We start from the raw sequence: 25,018 nt of genomic DNA on the forward strand, positions 1-25,018 counted from the left end.
AGCAGAACACAGGACAGAACACATGGGGGGGGGAGCAGAACACAGGACAGAACACATGGGGGGGGGGAGCAGAACACAGGACAGAACACATGGGGGGGGGGGAGCAGAACACAGGACAGAACACATGGGGGGGGGGGGAGCAGAACACAGGACAGAACACATGGGGGGGGGGGGGGAGCAGAACACAGGACAGAACACATGGGGGGGGGAGCAGAACACAGGACAGAACACATGGGGGGGGGGAGCAGAACACAGGACAGAACACATGGGGGGGGGGGGAGCAGAACACAGGACAGAACACATGGGGGGGGGGAGCAGAACACAGGACAGAACACATGGGGGGGGGGAGCAGAACACAGGACAGAACACATGGGGGGGGGAGCAGAACACAGGACAGAACACATGGGGGGGGGGAGCAGAACACAGGACAGAACACATGGGGGGGGGGAGCAGAACACAGGACAGAACACATGGGGGGGGGAGCAGAACACAGGACAGAACACATGGGGGGGGGGAACAGAACACAGGACAGAACACATGGGGGGGGGGAGCAGAACACAGGACAGAACACATGGGGGGGGGGAGCAGAACACAGGACAGAACACATGGGGGGGGAGCAGAACACAGGACAGAACACATGGGGGGGGGGGGAGCAGAACACAGGACAGAACACATGGGGGGGGGGAGCAGAACACAGGACAGAACACATGGGGGGGGGGAGCAGAACACAGGACAGAACACATGGGGGGGGGGGGAGCAGAACACAGGACAGAACACATGGGGGGGGGGGGGGAGCAGAACACAGGACAGAACACATGGGGGGGGGGGAGCAGAACACAGGACAGAACACATGGGGGGGGGGGAGCAGAACACAGGACAGAACACATGGGGGGGGGGAGCAGAACACAGGACAGAACACATGGGGGGGGGGGGGGGAGCAGAACACAGGACAGAACACATGGGGGGGGGGGAGCAGAACACAGGACAGAACACATGGGGGGGGGAGCAGAACACAGGACAGAACACATGGGGGGGGTCTATAGTCAGCCCTAACTGATATAGAACATGATATAAAGTATATAGACTGCCCTAACTGATTATAGAACATGATATAAAGTCTATAGTCAACCCTAACTGATTATAGAACATGATATAAAGTATATAGTCAGCCCTAACTGATTATAGAACATGATATAAAGTCTATAGTCAACCCTAACTGATTATAGAACATGATATAAAGTCTATAGTCAGCCCTAACTGATTATAGAACATGATATAAAGTCTATAGTCAACCCTAACTGATTATAGAACATGATATAAAGTCTATAGTCAGCCCTAACTGATTATAGAACATGATATAAAGTCTATAGTCAACCCTAACTGATTATAGAACATGATATAAAGTCTATAGTCAGCCCTAACTGATTATAGAACATGATATAAAGTCTATAGTCAACCCTAACTGATTATAGAACATGATATAAAGTCTATAGTCAACCCTAACTGATTATAGAACATGATATAAAGTCTATAGTCAACCCTAACTGATTATAGAACATGATATAAAGTCTATAGTCAGCCCTAACTGATTATAGAACATGATATAAAGTCTATAGTCAACCCTAACTGATTATAGAACATGATATAAAGTCTATAGTCAACCCTAACTGATTATAGAACATGATATAAAGTCTATAGTCAGCCCTAACTGATTATAGAACATGATATAAAGTCTATAGTCAGCCCTAACTGATTATAGAACATGATATAAAGTCTATAGTCAGCCCTAACTGATTATAGAACATGATATAAAGTCTATAGTCAACCCTAACTGATATAGAACATGATATAAAGTCTATAGTCAACCCTAACTGATTATAGAACATGATATAAAGTCTATAGTCAACCCTAACTGATTATAGAACATGATATAAAGTCTATAGTCAACCCTAACTGATTATAGAACATGATATAAAGTCTATAGTCAACCCTAACTGATTATAGAACATGATATAAAGTCTATAGTCAGCCCTAACTGATTATAGAACATGATATAAAGTCTATAGTCAGCCCTAACTGATTATAGAACATGATATAAAGTCTATAGTCAACCCTAACTGATTATAGAACATGATATAAAGTCTATAGTCAGCCCTAACTGATTATAGAACATGATATAAAGTCTATAGTCAACCCTAACTGATTATAGAACATGATATAAAGTCTATAGTCAACCCTAACTGATTATAGAACATGATATAAAGTCTATAGTCAACCCTAACTGATTATAGAACATGATATAAAGTCTATAGTCAGCCCTAACTGATTATAGAACATGATATAAAGTCTATAGTCAACCCTAACTGATTATAGAACATGATATAAAGTCTATAGTCAGCCCTAACTGATTATAGAACATGATATAAAGTCTATAGTCAACCCTAACTGATTATAGAACATGATATAAAGTCTATAGTCAACCCTAACTGATTATAGAACATGATATAAAGTATATAGACTGCCCTAACTGATATAGAACATGATATAAAACAACCGGAAATATTTAGGCCTGTCACAATTATTACATAATCGCCTAATGGCCAAGTATTTGAGATAATACTTTTTTAGGGATAATAGTCATAATCGTCTCCATGTTGAAAATCCATGTTAACATTTTAAAGAAATAGTGGAAGCAGCCGATCTACGAGCCCTTTTTCTCTTTGTTTTAGTATCGTTGCTGTCGGGAAGAAACCTCATAACTCCTTTTTAGTATCGTTGCTGCCATGCTCTCATAACTCCTTTTAGTATCGTTGCTGTCGGGAGGAAACCTCATAACTCCTTTAGTATCGTTGCTGTCGGGAGGAAACCTCATAACTCCTTTTAGTATCGTTGCTGTCGGGAGGAAACATCATAACTCCTTTAGTATCGTTGCTGTCGGGAGGAAACCTCATAACTCCTTTAGTATCGTTGCTGTCGGGAGGAAACCTCATAACTCCTTTAGTATCGTTGCTGTCGGGAGGAAACCTCATAACTCCTTTAGTATCGTTGCTGTCGGGAGGAAACCTCATAACTCCTTTAGTATCGTTGCTGTCGGGAGGAAACCTCATAACTCCTTTTTTGAGGTTTTTGATTTTGTTTTGGCATAACTCAGTGCTATTGAACCCATTAATGGAAAGTAGCAAAAAGTGCTTTGGACAAAACCTCTTAACTCCATTGGACCTGTCTGCTAAAGCAGCTAACTCCACCACCTCTCTCCCTCTCATGGAAGTAATTGACAATATATAAAGTTACAATACCAACTTTGATGAGGCAGTATTGCTTTGTTTTAAAAATATAAGTTATGAGGTTTCCTCCAGACAGCAGAGATATAGTTATTATTATGCCATGTGCAGCTTTTCGTTTACAAAGCCTAAATAAGCCAAAGTTTTATTCATAATGTTCGTATGACACAATTACATTGTTAATTGCAATTTATTAGAGCGACAATAATCGGCCAGTAGTAATTAGTAATGGTGACCGGCCTAAAGCGCTTCCTACTGTGTGGCTGGTTCATCACCGGGCGGCCCAGGTCCGAAGTCCTCCGTGTCCACCCAGATCTCCGTCCTCCCAGGTCCGAAGTCCTCCGTGTCCACCCAGATCTCCGTCCTCCCAGGTCCGAAGTCCTCCGTGTCCACCCAGATCTCCGTCCTCCCAGGTCCCAAGTCCTCCGTGTCCACCCAGATCTCCGTCCTCCCAGGTCCCAAGTCCTCCGTGTCCACCCAGATCTCCGTCCTCCCAGGTCCGAAGTCCTCCGTGTCCACCCAGATCTCCGTCCTCCCAGGTCCAAAGTCCTCCGTGTCCACCCAGATCTCCGTCCTCCCAGGTCCGAAGTCCTCCGTGTCTACCCAGATCTCCGTCCTCCCAGGTCCGAAGTCCTCCGTGTCCACCCAGATCTCCGTCCTCCCAGGTCCGAAGTCCTCCGTGTCCACCAAGATCTCCGTCCTCCCAGGTCCGAAGTCCTCCGTGTCTACCCAGATCTCCGTCCTCCCAGGTCCGAAGTCCTCCGTGTCTACCCAGATCTCCGTCCTCCCAGGTCCGAAGTCCTCCGTGTCTACCCAGATCTCCGTCCTCCCAGGTCCGAAGTCCTCCGTGTCTACCCAGATCTCCGTCCTCCCAGGTCCGAAGTCCTCCGTGTCTACCCAGATCTCCGTCCTCCCAGGTCCGAAGTCCTCCGTGTCTACCCAGATCTCCGTCCTCCCAGGTCCGAAGTCCTCCGTGTCTACCCAGATCTCCGTCCTCCCAGGTCTGAAGTTCTCCGGCGTCTACAGAGATCTCCGTCCTCCCAGGTCCGAAGTCCTCCGTGTCTACCCAGATCTCCGTCCTCCCAGGTCCGAAGTCCTCCGTGTCTACCCAGATCTCCGTCCTCCCAGGTCCGAAGTCCTCCGTGTCTACCCAGATCTCCGTCCTCCCAGGTCCGAAGTCCTCCGTGTCTACCCAGATCTCCGTCCTCCCAGGTCTGAAGTTCTCCGGCGTCTACAGAGATCTCCGTCCTAAGAAAGAAAGAACAAAAGATTAACTAAAGTGACCAAGAGCCAGATAAACGTATACCGTGTCCCGTCACAACATACACATGCACTTACAACGGACGATTATTGGCTTTTTTATGAAGCCTAAAAAAAGCTTTTATTCATGTTACAACGCACTAAAATCTTTAATTGCAATTTATTTGAGAGACAATAATCGTCCAGTAAAAAGAAACCTCATAATCGTGACAGGCCTAAAGCGGTTCTTACTGTGGGGTTCCTCACCAGGCGGGCCCAGGTCCGAAGTCCTCCGGCATCTACCCAGATCTCTGTCCTAAGAAAGAAAGACAGAAATAAAGACCAAATTAGCTTTTGTTGAGCTGCAAATTCAGAACGACTTAAATATATGATAAAACAGACCTTTAAAGAGAGCATTTGGTATATGCTATGATTTCACTCTACGCAAATTGATTCTCCAAAAAATAGCAGATCTACAGGCTCACAACACGTTGCAACGCGTTTTGAGCTTGTAGATCTGTTATTTTAGCTGATTTATCATGAATTTGAAATTGTCTTGATATTTAAAACGTTTGGATTACTGTAAATGATGCCCTACTTCGTGCCATAACAGCAGATATCCATCCTCAGAAACAAACAGAAATATTCCTACTCACAGCTCATCAGAAGTCCTCTGAGGAAACCCCCGGGGGGGGGGGGGGGCTTCGGAACGGATCTCTGTCCAGCGCCATCGACTCGTCTACAGAGATCTCCATTCTAAGAAAGACAGACAGACACCAAATTAGCTTTGCTGTGTGTGTGTGTGTGTGTGTGTGTGTGTGTGTGTGTGTGTGTGTGTGTGTGTGTGTGTGTGTGTGTGTGTGTGTGTGTTCCAGAGGCCTTCCATCAGCATCCTTCGACAATCCATCCACCCTAACAAAGAAAGAACGAAAGATTAATTAAATAATAATAATGAATTTCATTTTTATAGCGCTTTTCCAAGTGCTCAAAGCGCTTTACAATGGTTCATTCATTCATACATTGGGAGGTGAAGCGGCGAACAGTCGACGCCAGCGTCCTCACTTCCCACATTCACACACCAATGGTGGCAAGCTTACACCGACCGACTCATTGGAGGCAATGTAGGGTTCAGTGTCTTGCCCAAGGACACTTCGACAGGAGGAGCCGGGATTCGAACCGCCGACCCATGGATCTACCTGCTCTACCTCCTGAGCCACAGCCGCCCAATTAAAGTGACCAAGAGCCAGATAGACGTACATTGTGTCCTTTCACATAATACACAACATTTATAGAGAACATTTAAAATAGAAGCTGACCATATACCACTCACAGTAATAGAAACGTTTAACATTTAAAAATGCAATATTGAAAACATGTTATGATAAATCTAAATGACAAGTCTAAGTGGTTTCTTACTTTGAGCCGTCTTCAGAGCCCCCATGCAGATTCATCCATGGACAGCAAGAGCTGCAGATCTCCACCTGTAGGGGCTCCGGTTGAGCCTTGCAGCATCTGGAAGGAAGACATGGTGGTTAGTCTATGAATGGCTGAAGAGCTTTGCACATCATTCACTTGTTGCTGCTGCCAATAGGAATTTGTGATATCTGTGTGGCGTTTGACAATTTCTGCGGCCATTTTTCTTTTTTTGGCATGTTTGTGAAGCTTTTCGGTTCCACACCAGTAACGAGCGAAGCAGCAGGTTGAGAAAGCTCAAGAATGGTGCAAAAATAAAAAATAAAAACATTTAAAGAAGCTGGATGCTGCCCTCAACATCGGATGGGCCACCCCAAACAAACAACTGCCTGCCTGTTCTCGCTGGAATCGCTCCAACAGAGGTCAGACGAGAAGCAGCCACGCTGGCCCTCACCGGGAAGGCACAGCTGAGTGAATCCCAGCCATCTCCTCCACAAGGTTGTCAGAGACACCACAGCACACGTGCCTCAAGTCACGGTGCCCTTTGCCACAACACACAAACACCACACACACACACACACACACACACACACACACACACACCAAGTCACGGCGCCCTTTGCCACAGCACACGTGCCTCAAGTCACGGTGCCCCTTTGCCACACAGGCCAAGGAACTGCTCCACACAACACCAGCTGACACCTCCAAGGCATCCTGGGTGAAGGCCCCAAATATGTTCCTTGCCAGCACCTCCCCTGCGAGGAGTGGACAACCCTCAAAGCAGAAGTGGGACATCTCGGACAGTGCCCACTGTGAATGCGAGGATCCACTACAGACTGTGGAACACGTAATGACCATTTGCCCCAAATACCGGCCACCGAATGGTGATCGTGGCTTAGGTGACCTAGACAATGACACACTGGACTGGCTTGCTGCAACAGAGCTGACATTCTATGGACATACGGCAGAAGATGCTTATGAAACTATTTTGTTCCTTTTGTTTGTGAAACCTTTGTGGCATTTTTGTGGTAATTTGTTTTTTTGGCAGATTTATGAACCTTGTGGATGTGTTTTTTATTTAGTGGTGACGTTTTAGTGGTACTTGTTTTAGTGGCACTTGTTTTAGTGGCACTTGTTTTAGAGGCACTTGTTTTAGAGGCACTTGTTTTAGTGGCACTTGTTTTAGTGGCACTTGTTTTAGAGGCACTTGTTTTAGTGGCACTTGTTTTAGAGGCACTTGTTTTAGAGGCACTTGTTTTAGTGGTACTTGTTTTAGTGGTACTTGTTTTAGAGGCACTTGTTTTAGTGGCACTTGTTTTAGTGGCACTTGTTTTAGTGGCACTTGTTTTAGAGGCACTTGTTTTAGTGGCACTTGTTTTAGTGGCACTTGTTTTAGAGGCACTTGTTTTAGTGGCACTTGTTTTAGTGGTACTTGTTTTAGTGGCACTTGTTTTAGTGGTACTTGTTTTAGTGGTACTTGTTTTAGAGGCACTTGTTTTAGTGGTACTTGTTTTAGAGGCACTTGTTTTAGTGGCACTTGTTTTAGTGGCACTTGTTTTAGTGGCACTTGTTTTAGTGGATCTTGTTTTAGTGGATCTTGTTTTAGTGGATCTTGTTTTAGTGGCACTTGTTTTAGTGGCACTTGTTTTAGAGGCACTTGTTTTAGAGGCACTTGTTTTAGTGGCACTTGTTTTAGTGGCACTTGTTTTAGTGGTACTTGTTTTAGTGGTACTTGTTTTAGTGGTACTTGTTTTAGTGGCACTTGTTTTAGAGGCACTTGTTTTAGTGGCACTTGTTTTAGTGGCACTTGTTTTGTTTTGCTGCATTCTTTGAAATGTATTAAGACATTTCAAAGATGTTTTTGTGGCATTTTCTGTGGCACTTTTTTATATTTGTGGCTTTTTGTGTTTTTGTGCAGCTTTTAATGAGTTTGTGGCATTTTGTTTACTTTTGTTTGTTTGTTTTGTGAACGACCAAAGAGCACACCCAGTATGTATGACAATGCTATTTCCACCAGTCAGGTGTACTGCAGCTTACTACAGATATCACAATGTGGTATACAGAATATATCTATATCTCCTAAGCGGCCATGTACTAAACACTACAGCTATCACAATGTGGTATACAGAATATATCTATATCTCCTAAGCAGCCATGTACTAAACACTACAGCTATCACAATGTGGTATACAGAATATATATCTATATCTCCTAAGCGGCCATGTACTAAACACTACAGATATCACAATTTGACTTTGGCAGCAGCAAGAAACGACTGCAAAGCTCTTCAGCCATGCTTCTCTCTATACAAACACTCATAATGTTCACATGGACATCTTAGCAGCCAGGATGGGGTGGTCGGCCTGGAGTCCACTCAGAACCCTGGTGACCTTCACATGGACATCTTAGTAGCCAGGATGGGGTGGTCGGCCTGGAGGCCACTCAGAACCCTGGTGACCTTCACATGGACATCTTAGCAGCCAGGATGGGATGGTCGGCCTGGAGGCCACTCAGAACCCTGGTGACCTTCACATGGACATCTTAGCAGCCAGGATGGGGTGTTCGGCCTGGAGGCCACTCAGAACCCTGGTGACCTTCACATGGACATCTTAGCAGCCAGGATGGGGTGTTCGGCCTGGAGGCCACTCAGAACCCTGGTGACCTTCACATGGACATCTTAGCAGCCAGGATGGGGTGGTCGGCCTGGAGGCCACTCAGAACCCTGGTGACCTTCACATGGACATCTTAGCAGCCAGGATGGGGTGGGCGGCCTGGAGGCCACTCAGACATGGGGACACAGGGCATCCTCGGGTTCAGTGTTCCAGCAGCATCTACTGTCATCTCCATCTTATATCTGGAAAGAAAGAAAGAAAAAATTAATTCAAGTGACGAATGCCAGAACATTATATTCTCCTGTCACAACATACACAGCCAGTATATCAAACTTTTAGTAATAGAAACATTTAAGAATATTTAAAATGCAATATTGAAATGCATTTCAATATTGTGCTAGAAGCAATGTAGTGTGCGTGCGTGCGTGCGTGCGTGCGTGCGTGCGTGTCCAATCACAATGTTGCACATTAAGCTAATCATCTGGGGCCCCCAGAAACCCCCCCCCCCCCCCCAGATTAATTTGGGGCCCCATGCCTATCATTTGGGAACGTACTCAAATTCTTTACTTGAGTAAAAGTACCAATACAGCAAGTATTGGCATCTAAATATAAAATAATATAAAAGGTAAATGTACTCTTTATGCAGAATGTCCTGTCCAAGTTTTTAAATGTATAAAATCTATGCTAATCTTTTGAAAATAGCAGGTCTACAAGCTCAGCGTGCCGCGATGTGACGTGTTGTGAACTTTTGAGCTTGTAGATCATCTATTTTCAAATAGCCAAACAATGTTAACGTAGCCTAATTACTTATGCTTTGTAAGAATAATCCACATTACAAATTAATTAAAGTTCTCAGATTGTAGTAAAAGTAAAAGAAGTGGTGAAAAATGGAAATACTCCTTAAAGGTGCACTTAATTTACTCCACAGCACTCCAGCCTGTCTCAGCCTGTCTCCTGTCTCAGCCTGTCTCAGCCTGTCTCCTGTCTCAGCCTGTCTCCTGTCTCAGCCTGTCTCAGCCTGTCTCCTGTCTCAGCCTGTCTCAGCCTGTCTCCTGTCTCAGCCTGTCTCAGCCTGTCTCAGCCTGTCTCAGCCTGTCTCCTGTCTCAGCCTGTCTAAGCCTGTCTCCTGTCTCAGCCTGTCTCAGCCTGTCTCCTGTCTCAGCCTGTCTCCTGTCTCAGCCTGTCTCAGCCTGTCTCCTGTCTCAGCCTGTCTCAGCCTGTCTCAGCCTGTCTCAGCCTGTCTCCTGTCTCAGCCTGTCTCAGCCTGTCTCCTGTCTCAGCCTGTCTCCAGCCTGTCCAGCATCAAACAAACAACTAAATACATATTTATATTATATATCTTAATATAATATTATAAATATTTACATTAACATAATAAATTCACAACACAGAGCTTCATCCTGACTAGTTGTTGCTTTACAAAGTTTTATATCAAAGTCAAATTGTACAGATGGTTCCATAAATAAATTCCTTCAAGCTGAGCAGCTAATGATCTGAGCCAGCTCACCTGTTTGGTAGCATGGAGAGAAGTCTTAGCTAATGATCTGAGCCAGCTCACCTGTTTGGTAGCATGGAGAGAAGTCTTAGCTAATGATCTGAGCCAGCTCACCTGTTTGGTAGCATGCAGAGAAGTCTTAGCTAATGATCTGAGAGAAGTCTTGTTTTAGAAGCTCTTTTCACCGCTCTGGTAAACACTGAGGACTCTCCTCGACGTCCATGTCCACTACAGTTACACTGAGGACTCTCCTCGACGTCCATGTCCACTACAGTTACACTGAGGACTCTCCTCGACGTCCATGTCCACTACAGTTACACTGAGGACTCTCCTCGACGTCCATGTCCACTACAGTTACACTGAGGACTCTCCTCGACGTCCATGTCCACTACAGTTACACTGAGGACTCTCCTCGACGTCCATGTCCACTACAGTTACATTCTGAGTTGTTTATGTGATTATTTTTACTTCCAAACTAAAGCAGAAGTTGTTTAACAAACAAACACTAAACAGGATGTGTGTTTGTGTGAGCTCAGAGGGGGCGGGGCCAATATTGATCACACCATGTTATCTGCAGCTCCAGGTAAACCCCGCCCCCCTGCTGCTCTGTAGAGAGCTGATTGGTCCCTGCATGCAGCAGGTGAAAAAACTGCAAAGACACGCCCCTTCCATTGAAGAAGAAGAATTAAATTCACAAATTCATAATTCATGCTCTGCCTTTTCAGCAAAAGTAAAAATAAATAAAACTGAATTTGATCAGAACATGATTCATTATACCTGTTTTCTCTAGTCAGCCTTTTAATGACACCACATTTAAAAATACATGTTTGGACTGCCCACTAATAATATAACCTTTTTCCTTCTTTTTAAATATTTTCTTTCACATTGTTAAAATGACCAGTAGAATCAGAACCCACTGTACTGTACTGTACTGTACTGTACTGTACTGTACTGTACTGTACTGTACTGTACTGTACTGTACTGTACTGTACTGTACTGTACTGTACTGTACAGACTCCGTCAGAGGTCAGAGTTTTAATGAATGTAGAATTATGTGCAGGAAGTCATTTACATACAAATGTGAAAAAGGGGACTTCATTTATTCGACCACATCTGTTTGAAATAGTTTATTTTAAACCAAACATTCTCACTCTCAGTTGACAGATGATGATGATATACACAGACAGTAGACCGTAGCATGTATGCACAGGCGAACACCCTCGCACGCAAGTTCACTATGTGTTCAGAAGCAGTTAGGATTACTCTATTTAGAGCTTAGTGTACACCACTCTACACTGCCCACTTGTGGTCAAGCTACAAAAAAGCAAGTATTCAGAAACTTCAAGTAGCGTATAATGATGCCATGAGAATGTTACTCTAAAAGCCTAGATGGTGCAGTGCAAGTTAAATGTTTGTGGCTGCAAGAGTCAATACTTTTCAAGCTGTTCTCCGGAACTTAATGCATAGATTCATGTGTCGCTTGGATGAGTCTGTGAATAGCATCATCGTCAGTATAAATAACCCTTGGATGAGTCTGAATAGCATCATCGTCAGTATAAATAACCCCTGGATGAGTCTGAATAGCATCATCGTCAGTATAAATAACCCTTGGATGAGTCTGAATAGCATCATCGTCAGTATAAATAACCCTTGGATGAGTCTGAATAGCATCATCGTCAGTATAAATAACCCCTGGATGAGTCTGAATAGCATCATCGTCAGTATAAATAACCTTGGATGAGTCTGAATAGCATCATCGTCAGTATAAATAACCCTTGGATGAGTCTGAATAGCATCATCGTCAGTATAAATAACCCTTGGATGAGTCTGAATAGCATCATCGTCAGTATAAATAACCCCTGGATGAGTCTGAATAGCATCATCGTCAGTATAAATAACCCCTGGATGAGTCTGAATAGCATCATCGTCAGTATAAATAACCCTTGGATGAGTCTGAATAGCATCATCGTCAGTATAAATAACCCCTGGATGAGTCTGAATAGCATCATCGTCAGTATAAATAACCCTTGGATGAGTCTGAATAGCATCATCGTCAGTATAAATAACCCCTGGATGAGTCTGAATAGCATCATCGTCAGTATACAGTATAAACAAGTAAGACGCGCAAACGCGGGAAGCGAACGCAGCTCGTACATTGCAATAACAACAATTAGAATAAATTACGTACTTTTTAAGGTTTTTTTTAAGTTAAGTTTTTTTAAATTAAATGTTTTAGTGTGTGTATGTGTGCGTGCGTGTGTGTGTGTTTTTGTGTGTGATACAGCTGCGCCCTCTGGTGGTGGGCGGGTGGTGTTACAGCGTGACACACACACACACAGACACACACACAGACGTGATCTGCTGGGTCTCATAGTAAATGCTATAACCGCAATAACCCTGGATGAGTCTGAATAGCATCATCGTCAGTATAAATAACCCTTGGATGAGTCTGAATAGCATCATCGTCAGTATAAATAACCCTTGGATGAGTCTGAATAGCATCATCGTCAGTATAAATAACCCTTGGATGAGTCTGAATAGCATCATCGTCAGTATAAATAACCCTTGGATGAGTCTGAATAGCATCATCGTCAGTATAAATAACCTTGGATGAGTCTGAATAGCATCATCGTCAGTATAAATAACCCTGGATGAGTCTGTGAATAGCATCATCAGTATTTTGTGTTTTGTATGTTTTTCTATGGACCCTGAGTCTGCAATAAAGGCATTAATTCATCCATCCATCCATCCATCCATCCATCCATTCATCCATCCATCCATCCATCCATCCATCCATCCATCCATCCATCCATCCATCCATCCATTCATTCATTCTCTGTTGTCTCATATAGCAACATCATGTCCTTTTCTTTCTCCTATAGACAGGGTTAATGTGTGTCTTTGAGGGGTGCTAGCCCCTCCTATAGACAGGGTTAATGTGTGTCTTTGAGGGGTGCTAGCCCCTCCTATAGACAGGGTTAATGTGTGTCTTTGAGGGGTGCTAGCCCCTCCTATAGACAGGGTTAATGTGTGTCTTTGAGGGGTGCTAGCCCCTCCTATAGACAGGGTTAATGTGTGTCTTTCAGGGGTGCTAGCCCCTCCTATAGACAGGGTTAATGTGTGTCTTTGAGGGGTGCTAGCCCCTCCTATAGACAGGGTTAATGTGTGTCTTTCAGGGGTGCTAGCCCCTCCTATAGACAGGGTTAATGTGTGTCTTTGAGGGGTGCTAGCCCCTCCTATAGACAGGGTTAATGTGTGTCTTTGAGGGGTGCTAGCCCCTCCTATAGAAAGGGTTAATGTGTGTCTTTGAGGGGTGCTAGCCCCTCCTATAGACAGGGTTAATGTGTGTCTTTACTTGCACAAGCAGAGCGTGCAAGTCATGTGGTTTATCCGGCGCTTCGATGCGTATGCCGTGGTATTGATTTCCAAAGTGACGTAATGAAGATATGTACCAATGCCAGGTTATAACTGGCACTCGATGGTGACGTAATGAAGATATGTACCAATGCCAGGTTATAACTGGCACTCGATGGTGACGTAATGAAGATATGTACCAATGCCAGGTTATAACTGGCACTCGATGGTGACGTAATGAAGATATGTACCAATGCCAGGTTATAACTGGCACTCGATGGTGACGTAATGAAGATATGTACCAATGCCAGGTTATAACTGGCACTCGATGGTGACGTAATGAAGATATGTACCAATGTCAGGTTATAACTGGAACTCGATGGTGACGTAATGAAGATATGTACCAATGCCAGGGTATAACTGGCACTCGATGGTGACGTAATGAAGATATGTGCCAATGCCAGGTTATAACTGGCACTCGATGGTGACGTAATGAAGATATGTACCAATGCCAGGTTATAACTGGCACTCGATGGTGACGTAATGAAGATATGTACCAATGCCAGGGTATAACTGGCACTCGATGGTGACGTAATGAAGATATGTACCAATGCCAGGTTATAACTGGCACTCGATGGTGACGTAATGAAGATATGTACCAATGCCAGGTTATAACTGGCACTCGATGGTGACGTAATGAAGATATGTACCAATGCCAGGTTATAACTGGCACTCGATGGTGACGTAATGAAGATATGTACCAATGCCAGGTTATAACTGGCACTCGATGGTGACGTAATTTTGGTGACGTAGATTACGTAAATGACGTAATCTAAATGGACTCAAAGTGGGTCAGTTTGTAGAATCAGCATCAGGTCCAAATGGACTCAAAGTGGGTCAGTTTGTAGAATCAGCATCAGGTCCAAATGGACTCAAAGTGGGTCAGTTTGTAGAATCAGCATCAGGTCTAAATAGACTCAAAGTGGGTCAGTTTGTAGAATCAGCATCAGGTCCAAATGGACTCAAAGTGGGTCAGTTTGTAGAATCAGCATCAGGTCCAAATGGACTCAAAGTGGGTCAGTTTGTAGAATCAGCATCAGGTCTGAATAGACTCAAAGTGGGTCAGTTTGTAGAATCAGCATCAGGTTAAATGGATTAAAGGTAAACCTCTTGGAGTCAAGTCACATATCACATGTGGTGCTTCCTAATCTGTTGCCTTTAGCCAGGGAAGATATAGCTGCTAATCCTCTGGGGGGGGGGGGGGGGGAGGGAGGGAGAGAGAGAGAGAGAGAGAGAGAGAGAGAGAGAGAGAGAGAGAGAGAGAGAGGACAGAAGTGGGATCGCTACATTGACAATAGGATAATCAACCTCTCGACTCTGGCTTGGATTGTGTTTTTTCTTGATTCAAGAGAACCAGGTAAGATACGTATTGTTGCCCCCCTTAATTAAGCATGTTGCCCTACGCGCAGTGCGTATTGTTGCCCCCCTTAATTAAGCATGTTGCCCTACGCGCAGTGCGTATTGTTGCCCCCCTTAATTAAGCATGTTGCCCTACGCGCAGTGCGTATTGTTGCCCCCCTTAATTAAGCATGTTGCCCTACGCACAGTGTGTATTGTTGCCCCCCTTAATTAAGCGTGTTGCCCTACGCGCAGTGTGTATTGTTGCCCCCCTTAATTAAGCATGTTGCCCTACGCGCAGTGTGTATTGTTGCCCCCCTTAATTAAGCATGTTGCCCTACGCCCAGTGTGTATTGTTGCCCCCCTTAATTAAGCGTGTTGCCCTACGCGCAGTGTGTATTGTTGCCCCCCTTAATTAAGCATGTTGCCCTACGCGCAGTGTGTATTGTTGCCCCCCTTAATTAAGCATGTTGCCCTACGCGCAGTGTGTATTGTTGCCCCCCTTAATTAAGCATGTTGCCCTACGCGCAGTGTGTATTGTTGCCCCCCTTAATTAAGCATGTTGCCCTACGCGCAGTGCGTATTGTTGCCCCCCTTAATTAAGCGTGTTGCCCTACGCGCAGTGTGTATTGTTGCCCCCCTTAATTAAGCATGTTGCCCTACGCGCAGTGTGTATTGTTGCCCCCCTTAATTAAGCATGTTGCCCTACGCGCAGTGTGTATTGTTGCCCCCCTTAATTAAGCATGTTGCCCTACGCGCAGTGTGTATTGTTGCCCCCCTTAATTAAGCATGTTGCCCTACGCGCAGTGTGTATTGTTGCCCCCCTTAAGCATGTTGCCCTACGCGCAGTGCGTATTGTTGCCCCCCTTAATTAAGCGTGTTGCCCTACGCGCAGTGTGTATTGTTGCCCCCCTTAAGCATGTTGCCCTACGCGCAGTGTGTATTGTTGCCCCCCTTAAGCATGTTGCCCTACGCGCAGTGCGTATTGTTGCCCCCCTTAATTAAGCATGTTGCCCTACGCGCAGTGTGTATTGTTGCCCCCCTTAATTAAGCATGTTGCCCTACGCGCAGTGCGTATTGTTGCCCCCCTTAATTAAGCGTGTTGCCCTACGCGCAGTGTGTATTGTTGCCCCCCTTAATTAAGCATGTTGCCCTACGCGCAGTGTGTATTGTTGCCCCCCTTAATTAAGCATGTTGCCCTACGCGCAGTGCGTATTGTTGCCCCCCTTAAGCATGTTGCCCTACGCGCAGTATGTATTGTTGCCCCCCTTAAGCATGTTGCCCTACGCGCAGTATGTATTGTTGCCCCCCTTAATTAAGCATGTTGCCCTACGCGCAGTATGTATTGTTGCCCCCCTTAATTAAGCATGTTGCCCTACGCGCAGTATGTATTGTTGCCCCCCTTAATTAAGCGTGTTGCCCTACGCGCAGTATGTATTGTTGCCCCCCTTAATTAAGCGTGTTGCCCTACGCGCAGTGTGTATTGTTGCCCCCCTTAATTAAGCATGTTGCCCTACGCGCAGTATGTATTGTTGCCCCCCTTAATTAAGCATGTTGCCCTACGCGCAGTATGTATTGTTGCCCCCCTTAATTAAGCGTGTTGCCCTACGCGCAGTGTGTATTGTTGCCCCCCTTAATTAAGCATGTTGCCCTACGCGCAGTATGTATTGTTGCCCCCCTTAATTAAGCGTGTTGCCCTACGCGCAGTATGTATTGTTGCCCCCCTTAATTAAGCATGTTGCCCTACGCGCAGTGCGTATTGTTGCCCCCCTTAATTAAGCATGTTGCCCTACGCGCAGTATGTATTGTTGCCCCCCTTAATTAAGCGTGTTGCCCTACGCGCAGTATGTATTGTTGCCCCCCTTAATTAAGCATGTTGCCCTACGCGCAGTGCGTATTGTTGCCCCCCTTAATTAAGCATGTTGCCCTACGCGCAGTATGTATTGTTGCCCCCCTTAATTAAGCGTGTTGCCCTACGCGCAGTATGTATTGTTGCCCCCCTTAAGCGTGTTGCCCTACGCGCAGTATGTATTGTTGCCCCCCTTAAGCATGTTGCCCTACGCGCAGTGTGTATTGTTGCCCCCCTTAATTAAGCATGTTGCCCTACGCGCAGTGCGTATTGTTGACCCCCTTAATTAAGCATGTTGCCCTACGCGCAGTATGTATTGTTGCCCCCCTTAATTAAGCATGTTGCCCTACGCGCAGTGTGTATTGTTGCCCCCCTTAATTAAGCATGTTGCCCTACGCCCAGTGCGTATTGTTGCCCCCCTTAATTAAGCGTGTTGCCCTACGCGCAGTATGTATTGTTGCCCCCCTTAAGCGTGTTGCCCTACGCGCAGTATGTATTGTTGCCCCCCTTAAGCATGTTGCCCTACGCGCAGTGCGTATTGTTGCCCCCCTTAAGCATGTTGCCCTACGCGCAGTGCGTATTGTTGCCCCCCTTAAGCATGTTGCCCTACGCACAGTGTGTATTGTTGCCCCCCTTAATTAAGCATGTTGCCCTACGCGCAGTGTGTATTGTTGCCCCCCTTAAGCATGTTGCCCTACGCCCAGTGCGTATTGTTGTCCCCCTTAATTAAGCATGTTGCCCTACGCGCAGTGTGTATTGTTGCCCCCCTTAATTAAGCATGTTGCCCTACGCGCAGTGCGTATTGTTGTCCCCCTTAATTAAGCATGTTGCCCTACGCGCAGTGCGTATTGTTGTCCCCCTTAATTAAGCATGTTGCCCTACGCGCAGTGCGTATTGTTGTCCCCCTTAATGAAGCATGTTGCCCTACGCGCAGTGTGTATTGTTGCCCCCCTTAATTAAGCATGTTGCCCTACGCGCAGTGCGTATTGTTGTCCCCCTTAATTAAGCATGTTGCCCTACGCGCAGTGTGTATTGTTCCCCCTCTTAATTAAGCATGTTGCCCTACGCGCAGTGTTTATTGTTCCCCCTCTTAATTAAGCATGTTGCCCTACGCGCAGTGTGTATTGTTCCCCCTCTTAATTAAGCATGTTGCCCTACGCGCAGTGTGTATTGTTCCCCCTCTTAATTAAGCATGTTGCCCTACGCGCAGTGCGTATTGTTGCCCCCCTTAATTAAGCATGTTGCCCTACGCCCAGTGTGTATTGTTGCCCCCCTTAATTAAGCATGTTGCCCTACACGCAGTGTGTATTGTTGCCCCCCTTAATTAAGCATGTTGCCCTACGCCCAGTGTGTATTGTTGCCCCCCTTAAGCATGTTGCCCTACGCGCAGTGTGTATTGTTGCCCCCCTTAATTAAGCGTGTTGCCCTACGCGCAGTGCATATTGTTGCCCCCCTTAATTAAGCATGTTGCCCTATGCGCAGTGTGTATTGTTGCCCCCCTTAATTAAGCATGTTGCCCTACACGCAGTGTGTATTGTTGCCCCCCTTAATTAAGCATGTTGCCCTACGCGCAGTGTGTATTGTTGCCCCCCTTAATTAAGCATGTTGCCCTACACGCAGTGTGTATTGTTGCCCCCCTTAATTAAGCATGTTGCCCTACGCCCAGTGTGTATTGTTGCCCCCCTTAAGCATGTTGCCCTACGCGCAGTGCGTATTGTTGCCCCCCTTAATTAAGCATGTTGCCCTACACGCAGTGTGTATTGTTGCCCCCCTTAATTAAGCATGTTGCCCTACGCCCAGTGTGTATTGTTGCCCCCCTTAAGCATGTTGCCCTACGCGCAGTGTGTATTGTTGCCCCCCTTAATTAAGCATGTTGCCCTACGCGCAGTGTGTATTGTTGCCCCCCTTAATTAAGCGTGTTGCCCTACGCGCAGTGTGTATTGTTGCCCCCCTTAATTAAGCGTGTTGCCCTACGCCCAGTGTGTATTGTTGCCCCCCTTAATTAAGCATGTTGCCCTACGCGCAGTGTGTATTGTTGCCCCCCTTAAGCATGTTGCCCTACACGCAGTGTGTATTGTTGCCCCCCTTAATTAAGCGTGTTGCCCTACGCGCAGTGTGTATTGTTGCCCCCCTTAATTAAGCGTGTTGCCCTACGCGCAGTGTGTATTGTTGCCCCCCTTAATTAAGCGTGTTGCCCTACGCCCAGTGTGTATTGTTGCCCCCCTTAATTAAGCATGTTGCCCTACGCGCAGTGTGTATTGTTGCCCCCCTTAAGCATGTTGCCCTACACGCAGTGTGTATTGTTGCCCCCCTTAATTAAGCGTGTTGCCCTACACGCAGTGTGTATTGTTGCCCCCCTTAAGCATGTTGCCCTACGCGCAGTGCGTATTGTTGCCCCCCTTAATTAAGCGTGTTGCCCTACGCGCAGTGTGTATTGTTGCCCCCCTTAAGCATGTTGCCCTACGCGCAGTGCGTATTGTTGCCCCCCTTAAGCGTGTTGCCCTACGCACAGTGCGTATTGTTGCCCCCCTTAATTAAGCATGTTGCCCTACGCGCAGTGCGTATTGTTGCCCCCCTTAATTAAGCGTGTTGCCCTACGCACAGTGCGTATTGTTGCCCCCCTTAAGCGTGTTGCCCTACGCGCAGTGCGTATTGTTGCCCCCCTTAATTAAGCGTGTTGCCCTACGCGCAGTGTGTATTGTTGCCCCCCTTAATTAAGCGTGTTGCCCTACGCGCAGTGTGTATTGTTGCCCCCCTTAATTAAGCGTGTTGCCCTACGCGCAGTGTGTATTGTTGCCCCCCTTAATTAAGCGTGTTGCCCTACGCGCAGTGTGTATTGTTGCCCCCCTTAATTAAGCGTGTTGCCCTACGCACAGTGCGTATTGTTGCCCCCCTTAATTAAGCGTGTTGCCCTACGCGCAGTGCATATTGTTGCCCCCCTTAAGCGTGTTGCCCTACGCGCAGTGCGTATTGTTGCCCCCCTTAAGCATGTTGCCCTACGCGCAGTGCGTATTGTTGCCCCCCTTAAACATGTTACCCTACGCACAGTGCGTATTGTTGCCCCCCTTAAGCATGTTGCCCTACGCGCAGTGCGTATTGTTGCCCCCCTTAAGCGTGTTGCCCTACGCGCAGTGCATATTGTGCGTATACGTATAGTGACGGCACTGGACCACATTATCATGACAAGTTTTGGTGTTGGTGAACATGTAGGTGAACATGTTGGTGAACATGCTGTTGAACATGTTGGTGAACATGTAGGTGAACATGTTGGTGAACATGTTGGTGAACATGTTGGTGAACATGTAGGTGAACATGTTGGTGAACATGTAGGTGAACATGTTGGTGAACATGTAGGTGAACATGTAGGTGAACATGTAGGTGAACATGTTGTTGAACATGTTGGTGAACATGTAGGTGAACATGTAGGTGAACATGTTGGTGAACATGTTGGTGAACATGTAGGTGAACATGTTGGTGAACATGTAGGTAACACGTTGGTGAACATGTTGGTGAACATGTTGGTGAACATGTTGGTGAACATGTAGGTGAACATGTTGGTGAACATGTTGGTGAACATGTTGTTGAACATGTTGGTGAACATGTAGGTGAACATGTTGGTGAACATGTTGGTGAACATGTTGGTGAACATGTAGGTGAACATGTTGGTGAACATGTTGGTGAACATGTTGGTGAACATGTAGGTGAACATGTTGGTGAACATGTTGGTGAACATGTAGGTGAACATGTTGGTGAACATGTTGGTGAACATGTAGGTGAACATGTAGGTGAACATGTTGGTGAACATGTTGGTGAACATGTTGTTGAACATGTTGGTGAACATGTAGGTGAACATGTTGGTGAACATGTAGGTGAACATGTTGGTGAACATGTAGGTGAACATGTTGGTGAACATGTAGGTGAACATGTAGGTGAACATGTAGGTGAACATGTTGTTGAACATGTTGTTGAACATGTAGGTGAACATGTTGGTGAACATGTTGGTGAACATGTAGGTGAACATGTTGGTGAACATGTAGGTAACATGTTGGTGAACATGTAGGTGAACATGTTGTTGAACATGTTGGTGAACATGTAGGTGAACATGTTGGTGAACATGTTGGTGAACATGTTGGTGAACATGTAGGTGAACATGTTGGTGAACATGTTGGTGAACATGTTGGTGAACATGTAGGTGAACATGTTGGTGAACATGTTGGTGAACATGTAGGTGAACATGTTGGTGAACATGTTGGTGAACATGTAGGTGAACATGTTGGTGAACATGTTGGTGAACATGTTGGTGAACATGTTGGTGAACATGTTGGTGAACATGTAGGTGAACATGTTGGTGAACATGTTGGTGAACATGTTGTTGAACATGTTGGTGAACATGTAGGTGAACATGTTCGTGAACATGTTGGTGAACCTGTTGGTGAACATGTTGGTGAACGTGTAGGTGAACATGTTGGTGAACATGTAGGTGAACATGTTGGTGAACATGTAGGTGAACATGTTGGTGAACATGTTGGCGTCATGACTAACTTTTCAACAACAATATTTTCTCCACAGCATGTCCAATGAACGGTCGAGGGCCTCCTCTGTGGCCTCTGTCACCTCTGTGGCCTCTGTGGCCTCTGTGGCCTCTGTGGCCTCTGTCACCTCTGTGGCCTCTGTCAGCTCTGTCACTAGTGCAGCCACAGCCGATGGTTCTACAGCCTCTGCAGATGGGTAGGAATACATCCTACTATAAATGTGCCACGTCTCTGTGTGTGTGTGCGTGTGTGCGTGCGTGCGTGCGTGCGTGCGTGCATGCATGTGTCTGTCTGCATGCGTGCGTGTCTGTGTGTGTGTGTACGGTTGTAATTCACGTAACTCGAGAACCGTTCACCCCACACGCGTTCCACACCCCCGCAGGGAGGGCAGTGCCCGGCCTCGAATCGGTCGGACCCACGGTTCTCCAAGACCACCACAAAAGGCTCTGCTCAGGCTCTGCCAGCGGGCCTAATCAGCCTAAATCTGGAAATTGCACAGGAGAGAGAGGGGCGAGACACAGGGCCGAATGGTTAACCCACTGAGGAGAGAGAGGGACGAGAGACACAGGACAGAATTGGACTGTTTCAAAGATGCATCTGTGTCTACCTGTTGTCTGTTATCAGTGTTTTATGACCTAACTGTACCTACAGCTCCTAAAAGGTGCACTAGGGGGCACTAGCCCCTCCTATATACAGCTACTAAAAGGTGCACTAGGGGGCACTAGCCCCTCCTATATACAGCTACTAAAAGGTGCTACGGTTATTAATATGGTTATTAGTGATGGTCACTAGCCCCTCCTATATACAGCTTTTGTCCCCATGCACAAAATGTCCGCAACACAAACATTAAATGCCATTGACAATGAAGGGAACATTTACGTCATACAGCTTTTGTCCTCATGTGACGTGTGGCCGACTCAGTCACAAGAAACTACATTTAAAGTGCACTGTTTTAAAGTGCGGGTGCATATTAACTGTGATGCTCATAAAAATCGTCTGTAGCCAACTACGCCACCTTTGAGAGGTCTGGTCCTCTATTAAATAATACAAATATAAAAACAAGGCAACACAGGTTCGAGTTTAAAACCAGGTAAAAGAGCATAAAATAGCTAAAAACACAGGGAAGGACTGAAACGGAAACCAGCTATAAGGAAGATACAAAATTACAATATTTATTATAAATTAGGCCTAATTACATGGGTACCTAAAACACCAATTAAAGACAAGAAAAATGCTAAAAACTCTTAAAACAATCTAGTCCTTCAACATGTGCAACATTAGCTCAGAGGTAGGGATTGGTGCAGGGGAGGTTCTCTGGAAGAGTAGCCTGGAATATCCTGGTCCTCTTCACAAACAGCTCCTGCAATCACATACACAGGTAGGCCAGTACAACGGTTCCAACATCTCCTATTACTCAAACGGCTCTGGTAGACAGGTATGTGAGCGAGTACTGCATCAGAAGGTTACTTACAGCGGCGGCCGGCATCAGAACCGGCCACCTACGCTGACACGTAAGCAGCACTCGCTCCCTCTCTCCAGCCTCGTCCGTCTGGGTCGTCTCTCTCTCGGTCCCCTCGATCCGTCACTCTTTCCGTCCCCTGCTGCATTCTGTGGGTCTCTCTCATGTTCTCCGGACAGCCCCCCCCATGGGCAAGGCCAAGCCGGGCACATACCAGCCAGGGGCCGCGGTCGTGGCGCTTACAGTGTCGAAGGCCTGGCTCTCATGGCACTTACAGCCCATCTGTGGTCGACGATCATGGCTACCGCTGGCCCCCAGCTGGGGTGTCCTGGCCCTAGCCCATGGAGCTGCCCCCATTCCTCCTTCTCCCAACACAGCCTTGTCCTTCCTCTGTTTCTCTCTCCTTCCCAAACACTCTGTCTTCTCTTATATAGGGCTCCTGGTTGACCACACCCAACCCAGGTGCAGGTCCTTAAAGCTGTCTTCTCTTATATAGGGCTCCTGGTTGACCACACCCAACCCAGGTACAGGTCCTTAAAGACACTCTGTCTTCTCTTATATAGGGCTCCTGGTTGACCACACCCAACCCAGGTGCAGGTCTTCTCTTATATAGGGCTCCTGGTTGACCACACCCAACCCAGGTGCAGGTCCTTAAAGCTGCAGGGCCTTGATTAGTCAGTGGGTTAGTGGCAGTCAGTGGAAACAAAGGTTATATAAAATATCATGCAACTCAAAACACAAATAAAGTAAAACCACTCGACAATAATCTCACTCTACAGCAACTTAAAGAAAACATTTCAAACAAACATGCAAAAGGATAACACAGCAAAAGCACAAATATCACAATAAACCAAACACATCTACATTTCCACCGGCTCACACTCACACGTCTCAATATTTGCCATTGACAATGAAAGGAGAGATTAGGTCAAATGTCCGCCAAATATGACAGTTCTAGTTGATATGTTATTGTCCATCTACAGCTCTAGTTGTTATGTTATTGTCCATCTACAGCTCTAGTTGTTATGTTATTGTCCATCTACAGTTCTAGTTGTTATGTTATTGTCCATCTACAGTTCTAGTTGTTATGTTATTGTCCATCTACAGCTCTAGGTGTTATGTTATTGTCCATCTACAGCTCTAGTTGTTATGTTATTGTCCATCTAGTTCTAGTTGTTATGTTATTGTCCATCTACAGTTCTAGTTGTTATGTTATTGTCTATCTAGTTATAGTTGTTATGTTATTGTCCATCTACAGTTCTAGTTGTTATGTTATTGTCCATCTACAGTTCTAGTTGTTATGTTATTGTCCATCTAGTTCTAGTTGTTATGTTATTCTCCATCTACAGTTCTAGTTGTTATGTTATTGTCCATCTAGTTCTAGTTGTTATGTTATTGTCCATCTACAGTTCTAGTTGTTATGTTATTGTCCATCTAGTTATAGTTGTTATGTTACTGTCCATCTACAGCTCTAGTTGTTATGTTATTGTCCATCTAGTTCTAGTTGTTATGTTATTGTCCATCTACAGCTCTAGTTGTTATGTTATTGTCCATCTAGTTCTAGTTGTTATGTTATTGTCCATCTACAGTTCTAGTTGTTATGTTATTGTCCATCTAGTTATAGTTGTTATGTTACTGTCCATCTACAGCTCTAGTTGTTATGTTTTGTCCATCTACAGTTCTAGTTGTTATGTTATTGTCCATCTACAGTTCTAGGTGTTATGTTATTGTCCATCTACAGTTCTAGTTGTTATGTTATTGTCCATCTACAGTTCTAGTTGTTATGTTATTGTCCATCTACAGTTCTAGGTGTTATGTTATTGTCCATCTACAGTTCTAGTTGTTATGTTATTGTCCATCTACAGTTCTAGGTGTTATGTTATTGTCCATCTACAGTTCTAGTTGTTATGTTATTGTCCATCTAGTTCTAGTTGATATGTTATTGTCCATCTACAGTTCTAGTTGTTATGTTATTGTCCATCTAGTTCTAGTTGTTATGTTATTGTCCATCTAGTTATAGTTGTTATGTTATTCTCCATCTACAGTTCTAGTTGTTATGTTATTGTCCATCTAGTTATAGTTGTTATGTTATTGTCCATCTACAGTTCTAGTTGTTATGTTATTGTCCATCTACAGTTCTAGTTGTTATGTTATTGTCCATCTAGTTCTAGTTGTTATGTTATTGTCCATCTACAGTTCTAGTTGTTATGTTATTGTCCATCTAGTTCTAGTTGTTATGTTATTGTCCATCTACAGTTCTAGTTGTTATGTTATTGTCCATCTAGTTCTAGTTGTTATGTTATTGTCCATCTACAGTTCTAGTTGTTATGTTATTGTCCATCTAGTTCTAGTTGTTATGTTATTGTCCATCTACAGTTCTAGTTGT

At 45.4% G+C, this 25,018-nt stretch overlaps 1 protein-coding gene across 1 annotated transcript in view; it reads left to right on the forward strand.

Annotated features, from left to right (window-relative positions):
* Window positions 1-21,211: 21,211 nt before the first annotated feature.
* Window positions 21,212-25,018, forward strand: part of LOC306928759 (calcium-binding protein 2-like) — a gene marked incomplete at both ends in the record, with an annotated part of 24,163 nt that continues 20,356 nt past the window's right edge. The window contains one exon of the mRNA XM_079509031.1: window positions 21,212-21,369. Coding sequence (XP_079365157.1) covers window positions 21,212-21,369 — 158 coding nt within the window. The remainder of the gene's footprint in view (window positions 21,370-25,018) is intronic.

Source organism: Electrona antarctica, assembly GCF_951216825.1.
Source record: "Electrona antarctica genome assembly, chromosome: 8".
In the NCBI taxonomy this organism is placed as follows: Eukaryota; Metazoa; Chordata; class Actinopteri; order Myctophiformes; family Myctophidae; genus Electrona; species Electrona antarctica.